The 11527-nt window shown below is 38.2% G+C and overlaps 1 protein-coding gene across 3 annotated transcripts in view; it reads right to left on the minus strand.

Moving 5' to 3' along the window:
* ARAP2 (ArfGAP with RhoGAP domain, ankyrin repeat and PH domain 2) overlaps positions 1 to 11527 on the minus strand; it is a 250761-nt gene that overhangs the window by 126240 nt on the left and 112994 nt on the right. For all 3 annotated transcript variants that reach the window (XM_023724771.1, XM_004389789.3, XM_023724772.1), the window contains exons 9-10: positions 6789 to 6904; positions 3671 to 3870 (exon numbers count right to left, since the gene is read on the minus strand). In XM_023724771.1, the coding sequence (XP_023580539.1) occupies positions 3671 to 3870; positions 6789 to 6904 (316 nt within the window). The remainder of the gene's footprint in view (positions 1 to 3670; positions 3871 to 6788; positions 6905 to 11527) is intronic.

An 11527-nucleotide genomic window follows, 5' to 3' on the forward strand; every position in this document is an offset into this window, starting at 1 on the left:
TTGCTTGTCTTTGGTTTTGGTGAGTGTGAATATGATATGCCTTGGTGATTTTCTTTTGGGGTCTCTTCTATATAGGGTTCGTTGAGCTTCTTGGATGGCAGCTTTTCATCTTTCATGATACTGGGGAAGTTTTCTGTCAGCAGTTCCTCAATGATCCTTTATTTTACTTTTTAAAGAACATATGAATATGTATGTATACACGTACGTTTATGTGTGTATGTGTGTATCTTTTCAACTTAAAACACATCAATCTCTATTTTGCTAAATGCTAAGCATAGTGGTGCTAATTATGAAAAAAAAATCATAACCAACCACAATGACAACATCAAACATCTTCACCACCATCCAGTATTGGTATAAGCTACACTTTTAAAAGCATATGTATTTTTTTTTCCTTATTTGGTAATCGGCTAGAAATTGTAGGTCATTAAAAACATTTTATAATGGTTGTTTAATTTACATGTACCAGGATATGGATATTATTCCTTTACTTTTAAAAAAAGTAGCTGCAACTCTAATAAATGCTAATGTGATGTTATTTTTTTACAACTGTATCTGGAAGAGAAAGGTAAGAGCCCAGTGTTCTATTATCATCATTCTACTCTGCGGTAGAAATCATCATTCAGTGATTACTGGGCACCCAGGCATATGTAAGAGGCTTTCCAAGCTGCAAAGGAATTAAGGTATATAAAACACTGTCCTTGACCTTAAGGACTTTTTGCTTTATCATCAGTGAAAGCTCATTACTCACTCTACATTACGTTAGAGGTTCCTTTCCTCACCTTTTTGTGGTGGATACTACTCAGAGCACAAAGCCCTAGAATTCTCAGGGCAGGTACTTTCATACATTTACATTTTTAAAGACTACCTAAAGGCAAAGGGTAAGCTTGGAGGAATGTAGGAAGAACTGAAAAGGACTGTTGGAGTACCCTTGGCAAGAAATCATGAGGCTCCAAATTAAGACAGGAGAAGAAAGAGATTTGGAGATACTCAGAAGGTAGAATTCACAGGACGTGATGGGCTTTACGGAAAGGGGTAGGGTCAAGAGATTTTCCAGGGTTTAGGTATGAGTATAGGGTAGATGGAAACCCTGGTGGTGTAGCAGTTAAGTGCTATGGCTGCTAACCAAAAGGTCAGCAGTTCGAATCCACCAGGGCTCCCTGGAAACTCTATGGGGCAGTTCTACTGTCCTATAGGGTAGTTATAAGTTGGAATTGACTTGATGGCAACAGATTTGGTTTGGTCTTTTCAGTTTATAAGGTAGGTAAGGAGCCCTGGTAGACCAAGAGTTAAGCGTTTGGCTTCTAATCAAAAGGTTGCTAGTTCAAACCCACTCAGAGGTTCTGCAGGAGAAAGACCTGGTGATTACAGCTAGAAAACCCTTTGAGGCAGTTAAACTCTGTCACATGGGGTCACTATGAGTTGAAATCATCTTGACTGCACCTAACAACAATATTATAGGGTAGACAGTATTCCTTCTGACCAAGACTTGGAATTGGGAATATACGAGAACGCATAGTTTTATGTAAGGAGCTAGGCAGCAAGGAGAGCTTTCTGACATGTTATTTTTGAGGTACCCATACCCCACTGCCATCGAGTTGATTCCAACTCATAGCGACCCTACAGGAGAGAGTAGAACTGCCCCATAGGGTTTCCAAGTGGCAACTGGTGGATTTGAACTGCCAACCTTTCAGTTTGCAGCCAAGCTCTTAACCACTCCACCACCAGGACTCCATTTTTGAGGTATCACTGTCAAATTCAAGTAGAGGTTCTAGTAGATAGTTAATTATATGAGTTTGGTATTAAACAGAGAAAGGAAGACCTGCTTAAAAATGAGTATTGAATTTAAGCAATTAAATAATATCACTCAGGAACATGAGAGTGAAAAGACAGCTGAGGACGTAACCCAAGGGAACACATACACTTCAGGAGTGAGCCGAGGAAAAGGAACCTGAAAAAGTCTGAACAGCACGGTAAGATCACACTAGGAGAAAATGGCATCCTGGATGTCAGTGAACGAAGGAATGTGAAAGAGAGGTAGATTGGTCAAAAGGGTCGTATGCTGCAGAGAAATCAATAAAGCTAGAAACTGAACACTCAGAAATTGAGAGGTAAAAGGCACTGGTAAATGTAGCCAAAAGATTTTTAGTGCAATAAAGAACAGGAAGGCTGATCATAGGAAGCTAAAGAAAAATGAAGATTTTAAAGAAATGAAGACAGCTCATGCAGGCTACTATTCTTGCAAGTACTTGTCTATGAAAGGAAGAAGGGACAGACAATAGTGACCACACAGGGCTTCCAAGGCTGTAAATCTTTAGGAAGTGGACTGTCGCATCTTTCTCCTGCGGAGCCCCTCGTGGTTTCGAATTGCCGACCTTTCAGTGAGCAATCACTTTACCCACTGCGCCACTAGGGCTCCTTAATGATACATAAAGGGGAATGGAAAGTTCTCAGAAAGCTTGCTGGTGTTACGTTAACAGGAAAGACTGATGCAAGTTTACATGCTGAAACCAAAAAAAAAAAAAAAAAAAAAGGTTGAATCCCTACAGAAGAGGTTGAAAAAGTGATGGGATGAGGATACTAAGAACAGAAGAGTGAAGGGGGCATAGTAAAAAGAACAGCCTTGGACAAGACAAAGGACAACACAATAAGATTGGAGAGAAAGAGAAAAGGATGAGAAAAATACCGATAACTTGGTAAATACAAAGTAATAGATGATTTGCTAAGTTTTTTTTATTGTTGCTCTTACTAGTTAGCTGGTGAGGAAATCTACATCGTATGATAAGAAATGCAGCAGAACTCAAGAAAAGTATTAAGGGTTTGAAACAATTGTTGTGGCCCCACTATCCACTGCCTTTGCTCTCCCTAAGTCAGGTGTCCCTCTACTGTAAGCACTAGCTATATATTTGTGGAGGAAAGGCCATGTCTTATTTATCTTTTTAATTTCCAGGACCAGTACGGTATCTACATTTTATGTGAACTGTACTCTTTTTGGGGGGAAGGGCACAGTGGGCTTGAAAATTAAAGGTTAAATTGTAGCTGACTTTCTCCAAAACTTCTATTGTCAAATACCCAAGCTGGGGTCCGTTTCCCTTCATTTACCTGGACAACTGTCTGAGCTCCCAAATATACTGAGACGGAAGGTGGTCAGGTATAAGGAACAAGGTCAAAATAACAAAGCCAATCACAGTACTGGTTATTTTCATAAACACCAATATGCTAATGAATGCTTCTATATTAAAGTCTTCATTATAAGATATTCTGGATCTGGTATATGAAGTTTAGTGCTTGAAACAAGATCAATGTGAAGAACATGTCTTAAAAAAATTATTGGGGAAAAATAGACAAATCTTCATACAAAGATGCATATTTCCTCATGGTACATTCTGAAACTCACTTAAAAAAAATTCAACATTGCCCTTTTAAAACCCACACATAGATCAGTAGGCACAAAATATGATTACATGCTTAAAAAATCAATTTTTACATCTAAGTCATGCATAAGAGAAGTTTAGAATTGTAAGATATTTCTGTTTGATTTAAATGTAATAAGCTTCCTCTAGTTTTATTTTTCACAAACACTGGCTGTGACACATTATATATGACAATAAAGAGCATTCAGTGCCAATCTACTACCCAGCAGTGATGAGCATAACTTATCACTAATTACCTGCACACTTCTTACAGATGACAACACAGAGATTGATAGATGCCCAGTCAGGATCCTGGGCTTTACAATCTGCACAGCTCCTGTTGGATTCATTAAACCAAATCTTCTCAGCTACTTCATAATCAGAGAGAGTTTCTGCTATCGATTGCTGCACAGCTTCAATCCACTCTTGTTTCTCTTTTTCAGACTCGGCTGTAAAGCTGAAACAATTAACATTTCCATTATCAATCTTCCTTGTAAAGGCCAATGAAGCAGTGTGTTAAGTTTGCATATTCATTTCACTCACAAATTAAATAGTAGCTGAAAAATATGCCTTGCAGGCAGTTCTGGATTGTCTTTTCTGTTAAAAATCATCTAATTTAACAAATCTTTTTCCTTTTAAATTTTTCACATTGCTATGATTTTGTTTGCATCGCTTGAACCAAAATTAACACATACATTTTTCTGACCAGTGTAGTAAAACTGGCTTGAACTGCCGACCTTTTGGTTAGCAGCCAAGCTAACCAAAAGCTCAAATGATAGGCTATGTTTCCTGAGCACTGGTTATATAATAATCAGTAACTGTCTGGCAGAGTTTCAAGACTTTTGAGATATTTTGTCAAGCAAGTATGCCATGACAGCCTGAAACCAAATTATCAAAAACACCCACTAGAAATCGTATTTTTTTTTTCAAACTTAAAAATAGAATTTTTTTTTAATTAAAAGAATGTCCAGGTGGCTTTAAGAAACTGTAGAATCGAAAAAGTTTTAAGTGAATGCCATTGTAGCAGATTTTTAACTCATATTTAGGCATGTTCTAATTTATTTTAATTCTTAGTGTTTATTGGGTACCTAAGAGAAGGAAGAAAGCATTAAATGTTTGTTCACTCATTCAAGCAATGTCAACAGAGTACCTAAAATGTGCCAGGGGATGTGCTAGAGTGCTATGTATCAGGTCTATGGCCCACAGAATGATTCTTCACATTAAAATTTTCTGATGCAATACAGGTGAAGTCAGCACAACTGGACTAAACCAAAAGCTAAGAAGTTTCCTAAATACAACCAAACAGTTCGAGGGACAGAGTAGCAGGGGCAGGGGCAGAGGTCTGGGGACCATAGTTCCAGAGGACTTCTAGGTCAATTAGCATAACAAAATTTATTAAGAAAACGTTCTGCATCCCATTTTGGTGAGTAACATCCGGGGTCTTAAAAGCTAGCAAGCGACCATCTAAGATGCATCAAATGGTCCCAATCCACTTAAAGCAAAGGAGAATGAAGAATATGAAAGACACAAGGAAAATATTAGCCGAAGAGACAGAAACAGCTACATAAACTAGAGACTCCATCAGTCTGAGACCAGAAGAACTAGATGGTGCCCAGCTACCACCAATGACCGCCCTGACAGGGAACACAACAGAGTCCCTGACAGAGCAGGAGAAAAGGGCACAAAACTCAAATTCTATTAAAAAAGACCAGACTTAATGGTCTTACTTAGACTGGAGGGACCCCGGAAGACATGGCCCCTGGACTCTTTGTTAGCCCAGAACTGAAACCATTCCCAAAAGCCAACATTTCAGACAAAGATTACACTGGACTTTGGGACATAAAATGATACTTGTGAAGAGTGTGCTTCTTAGCTCAAGTTGATACATGAGACTAAATCAGCAGCTGCTGTCCAGAGGCAAGATGAGAAGACACAGAGGGTCAGGAGCTGGTTGAATGGACACGGGAAATCCAGGGTGGAAAGGAGAGTGTGCTGTCACTTTATAGGGAGAGCAGCTAGGGTCACATGGCAATGTGTGTATAAATTTTTGTATGAGAAACTGACTTGAACTGTAAACTTTCACTTAAAGCACAATAAAAAAAAATTCTAATTTAAAGGTGATAATGCACAGAAAAATAATGAAAATAAAAGATAACTAAAATCCATTGCCACAGAGTCCATTCCAACTCATAGCAACCCTGTAGGACAGAGCCGAACTGCCCAGTAGAGTTTCCAAGGAGCAGCTGGTAGATATGAACTGTCAACCTTTTGGTTAGTAGCCAAGCTCTCAACCACTGTGCCACCAGGGCGCAAAGATGACTACCATGTTCTAAATAATCCATTAAAAAAAATGAGTTGCCTACATGGGTTATATTTTTCCTGAAGCGTCTTACATCTTTATCATTACTACAATACTGATAAACTTCCTAGTGGTTTTCAGTCCCATGTAAGGAGAGATTGATTGGTCATAGGCAATATCTACATTTTGAGTTAAGGCTAGAATCTGCACATGTGAAAATAAAGCTTATTGTTCTTTATGTAATCATTTCTTTCTCAGAATTTGAGCCAGTGGATATGTTTTGACAGATAAAATGAATAAAAGATTTGATAGCATTTTTGAAAATGCTAAGTAATTGTTAGATCCTCAAAGGACTCTGACCTACATGGTACCTTGTGGTGTGTTGATTATTTCCGAAAATAAATTAATGTGGCTAAACTCCTAAGATACTGACTTATGCCTATTCTGTATACTAAAGTTATGGAGCCATTATAGATTAATAAAACATATTAAGGATTTTAACTTTTCTATTTCATTGTCATAATGAAACAATTACTAGAATACCATAATACAAAATATGTAATTAAATGGTAATATATTTGGATCAATAAGTGCTATGAGAGCCATTAAACTTAGCATCATTCTGGGCTGGAGTTCCTTATAGGAAATCAGCATGGAGAATTTAAATTAGTGGTTGATCTTAAAGGAGAGATTATATTTAATTGGGCTAAAAGAAGGTAAATAGTAATACAGTTTAAAAACATACGTGTTTTTAATTCTATTCCCTCTAAGTATGAGGAGATATGTTATATATTTGATGATTAAAAACTAACATATGCACCAAGTCTGCTAAGAAAAAGAGGTATTAAGAAAAGAAACTGTTCAAATCTCATAAAAAAAATTTCTTTGCAGTTGTGTGATTATTCAGTGTCTATTACACAAGAGTGTTTTATATACTGGCTAATAAAAGTAGACAATATGGAAATATGAGATAATTAAGTATCCAATAAAAGGCAAAATCATCATTACTGGTATAAAGAGAGATTACCCATGCCTTTCTATAGTGGTACAATTATAAATGTTTAAAAATAGCTTACCTAAAACTCCTATAGGGAGTGATAATTTCAAAAGATTGTTTCACAGTTCGGTCCACTTGCTTTACATTTGCTACATTCATAGGAATTATGGTAATACCAAGCCCACTCTTAAAATCCTATTTTGGAGAAACAAACAAACAAACAAAATTAAAAGAAACAGAAACAACAGATTTTGAAACTCCAATTATATTTTCTAATAAACCCTACTAAATTTTACTACACATATGTGTATGAAATATAATAATTCACTTAAAAAATGGATTGAGAGTTGTTTTCTCATTTGAGGTACTCACTTTCAATATACTTTCAGATAACACTATGCCATTCTAAACTTGACAGTTGGGCAATTGATAAAGCATGACAGTTTCTTTCACATGGAAGGTAAGATAACTAGGCCATAGATTTTGAACTACAGATGCCTTGCCTTTGAAGGTAAGCACTATATTGACCTTTATCCTTTCAGTAAAGGAAACTAACAGTTAATTAACCCCAACTACATGTCAAGCACTTTCCTAAGGTGGGGAGCCAAATGACACTGTGATGTTGGCATAAAAGCCATTTATGAAAAAAGGAGAAACCAAATCACAGAGATAGTTATATTACAAAGGCAGCTAGTTTTACCTGGTAGAAAGGAACTGAAACCCATGCTATCTGATTGCTCCTTCTTTGTTTTACCACATTACCTCTGCTCTATCATATTACTTTTCTCAGACAGAAACATTACTAGCTTTATGCAGTATGCAATTTTATCTCATTTCCAGTATTTTACTACATTCCTCTTCATTTTATCAGATTCTTAAAAAAGTTCCTCTAATGCCATTTTAGTATGAAAACTGGCATTTGTTCAACAACCACAGCCACTGTGTCCAGCTTATCTCACCAAAATTAAAAACTGTTTAAAAAGCTGGAGACAAAGTCAGCATTCTAAAAGCTTTGAAGTTTGCAATATATTATCTAGTCACATGGGTTTTTGAATTTATCAAATAAACAAGTTCAACATTTAAAAAACTATAATTAATCTGTGCTTCAAAAAATGAATTATCTATATTAACAGATCCAGATTAAATATGCTCTGAATTTCTAAATCAAATCATGATAAGAAAAAGTAGCTATACTGAAGGTAAACTGCAAAAAATATTGGTCAATTTTCAACAAGGAGATTGGTGGCAGAGACAGTGAAAGAAGAAATTCACTGCCCCTCTGCTCTTTATCTATCCTGCTTTATAGTCTAAAAGTAAAAATACCACTTTCCCATCTCCCTTGCAGCTATAGGTAGTCTTATGTCATAGTTTTGGTGACTAAAGACATACTGCGTTGGGCAAACATGCTGCAAAAGACCTCTTTAAAGTGTTAAAAAGCAAAGATGTCACTTCGAGGACTGTCATGAATTGAATTGTATCCCCTAAAAATCTGTGTATAATTTGGCTGGGCCATGATTCCTGGTATTGTGTGATGCCCACCATTTCGTCATCTGATGTGATTTTCGTATGTGTTGTAAATCCTTCCTCTATGATATTAATGAGGTGGGATAGGCGGCAGTTCTGTTAGTGAGGCAGGACTCGATCTACAAGATTGGATTGTGCTTTGAGGCAATCTCTTTTGAGATATAAAAGAGAGAAGTGAGCAGAGAGACAGGACCTCATACCACCAAGAAAGCAGCGCCGGGAACAGAGCATGTCCTTTGGACTTGGTGTTCCTGTGCAGAGAAGCTCCTAGTCCAGGGGAGACTGGTGACAAGAACTTTCCTCCAGAGATGACAGAGAAAGCTTTCCCTTGTATCTGATGACCTGAATTTGGACTTCTAGCTTACTAGACTGTGAGAGAGTATACTTCTGTTTGTTAAAGCCATCCACTTGTGGTATTTCTGTTACAGCAGCACTAGATGACTAAGACAAGGACTATGGTGCGCCTGACCCAAGCCATGGTATTTTCAATCGCCTCATATGCATAAGAAAGCTGGACAGTGAATAAGGAAGACTGAAGAAGAATTGACACCTTTGAAATATGGTGTTGGCAAAAATATTAAATATACCATGGACTGCCAGAAGAACCAACAAATCTGTCTTGGAAGAAGTATAGCCAGAACAGAATGCTCCTTAGAAGCAAGGATGGCGAGACTTCATCTCACTTACTTTGGACATGTTACCAGGAGGGATCAGTCCCTGGAGAAAGACATCATGCTTGGTAAAGTAGAGGGTAAGTGAAAAAGAGGAAGATCCTCAATGAGATGGACTGACACAGTGGCTGCAACAACGGGCTCAAGCACAGCAACGACTGTGAGGATGCTGCAGGACCAGGCAGTGTTTTGTTCTGTTGTACATAAGGTTGCTATGAGTCAGAACCAACACGACGGCATCTAACAACAACGTATGTGTAGGGTAATGCTATTCAGCTATATGCATCCCCTCCTAATGGAGGCAACTTTGCTCTTGCCCAAGACATGCTGGTGATGAACTCAGGATGAGCTCAGGCTAAGGTACAAGGCCGGGAGTAGCATGACTGGGCTAGTGGCCAAGGCGGAGGAATAACTTATCAACTAAAAGAAAAACATCTGGGCCTGGATATGTAGTCCCTGGAAGTGCTGGCCGCCCAAGGACTGGGAAGAAAAATAAGCCTTAGCCCCAGCTGGAACTGTATATAAGCTTCTGTCCCTTGCTAGGCAGTAGTGGAGCACTACTCTGGTCCAGCCGCAGCCCTGGGCTGTCCTGTATGTAAGCTCCCCAAATAAATCATATGTTCCAATCGCAGGTTCCGGGAGTCTTTCTTTGGTCTCTTGGCTACATGGCAGACTCTGGGTTCTGACACCACTGCGTTATCACTCAACAATGTGGAAGAAGGAGAAATCAAACTTTCCTAATCTGCCACACTTTAGTAAGTTTCAGCACATCAGCACGGTGCTGTAAAAACTTATTAAAAAAAAAAAATCTCAATTATCCACATCAATGCTCTCGCCAGATAATATAACTGTTGAACTGCTAGATAAACTCCCAATGCATATGACTGGGAACTCATACTCTCTTTTATATTGTGGAAATAAGGTAAGGATAGTAATATCATACAGTTTTAAAATCACTTTCTGGTGGCCTAGCTTTATACAGGGATAAACTCTAGAAGAGCATAGTTGACTGTATGTCATTCAAACAATTTTTTGTAATTAAGTTTTTGACAAGAGCTAGACATCAGACCACTCCAGGTTACATCCGCTGATAGGGAGCTAGCCTGCTGGTACTATATGTTACTAAGGGCAGAGGCACATACTCTGATCATCAGACTAACAGATGGGAAGACTGATGACCTCACATGGAAACCAACGCACCTACTCAAGGTTCTTGCCTGAATAGAGGGTCCCCTCATCTCTACAAGTGAGTCATGAAGTGCCTACATATAAAGCTGCAAGGTCTGTTAAAAAGTAAGTCAGGGTTGGCTCAATGTCCCAAAGTCCCCCAAATCAAGGCAAGGATGATTTCTTAGCTTGGATAATTACAACCCATTTATCAGCTGCTTGCCATGGCCACATAGTTTTGAGCAATTAGAATATCCTGCAAAATGTACACCAAAGTAACAAAACAACTGTCTGTGCTCTAGAGAGCTAATAATATGAAACAATTGCATTTTATAGTAAAAATATTTTTGGTGACATTAAGCCATTTTTTTCAGTCAGTATTTAGAACAGTTGTCATACATAGATGCTCATAAAAATTTCCTGTTGTGATCTCTCCTCCTATCCTGAGATTCTGATTCCATGAATCAGAGGGTAGGGCCTAAGAATCATTAGTTTTAAAAACAAAACTATAACCATACGATTCTCATACGTAGCTAATATTGACAAACACTGAATTAGATAGAAGAATCCATTGGCGAATTTAGACAGTATGAGCTTACAATATTTAAATATCAGGATATAAACACTCCTCTCTGCCTTCTGTACAGCAACAAAGCATGCTATCAGATTATATAAAAACCATCTGATTATACTGCCACAGTAGTCAAGACAGCCTGGTACTGGTACAATAACAGATACATAGACCAATGGAACAGAGTTAAGAATCCAGATATAAGCTCATCCACCTACGAGCAGCTAATATTTGACAAAGGCCCAAAAGTCCATTAATTGGGGAAAAGACAGTCTCTTCAACAAATGGTGCTGGCATAATTGGATACCTATATGCAAAAAACTGAAACAAGACCCATATCTCACACCATGTACAAAAACTAACTCAAAATGGATCAAAGACTTAAATATAAAATCAAAAACGATAAAGATCATGGAAGAAAAAACAGGGACTAAACCAAAGCTAAGAAGTTTCCTCAATACAGTCAAATACTTTGAGAGATAGAGAAGCAGGGATGCAGGGTCCGGGGACCATGCTTTCAGGGGACATCTATGTCAACTGGCATAACAAACCTTATTAAGAAAATGTTCTGCATCCTACTTTGGTGAGTGGCATCTGGGGTCTTAAAAGCTTGCAAGTGGCCATCTAAGATGCATCAATTGGTCCCAACCACTTGGACTAAAGGAGGACGAACACCAAAGACACAAGGAAAGTACTGGCCCAAGAGACAGAATGGGCCACATAAACCGGAGACTTCATCAGCCTGAGACCAGAAGAACTAGATGGTGCCTGGCTACCACCAATGAACGTACTGACAGGGAACACAACAGAGGGTCCCTGATGGAGCACTAGAACGACGGCATGCAGAACTCAAATACTAGTAAGAAGACCAGATTTAATGGTCTA

The sequence above is a fragment of the Trichechus manatus genome, unplaced genomic scaffold, assembly GCF_000243295.1.
Source record: "Trichechus manatus latirostris isolate Lorelei unplaced genomic scaffold, TriManLat1.0 scaffold00259, whole genome shotgun sequence".
In the NCBI taxonomy this organism is placed as follows: domain Eukaryota; kingdom Metazoa; phylum Chordata; class Mammalia; order Sirenia; family Trichechidae; genus Trichechus; species Trichechus manatus.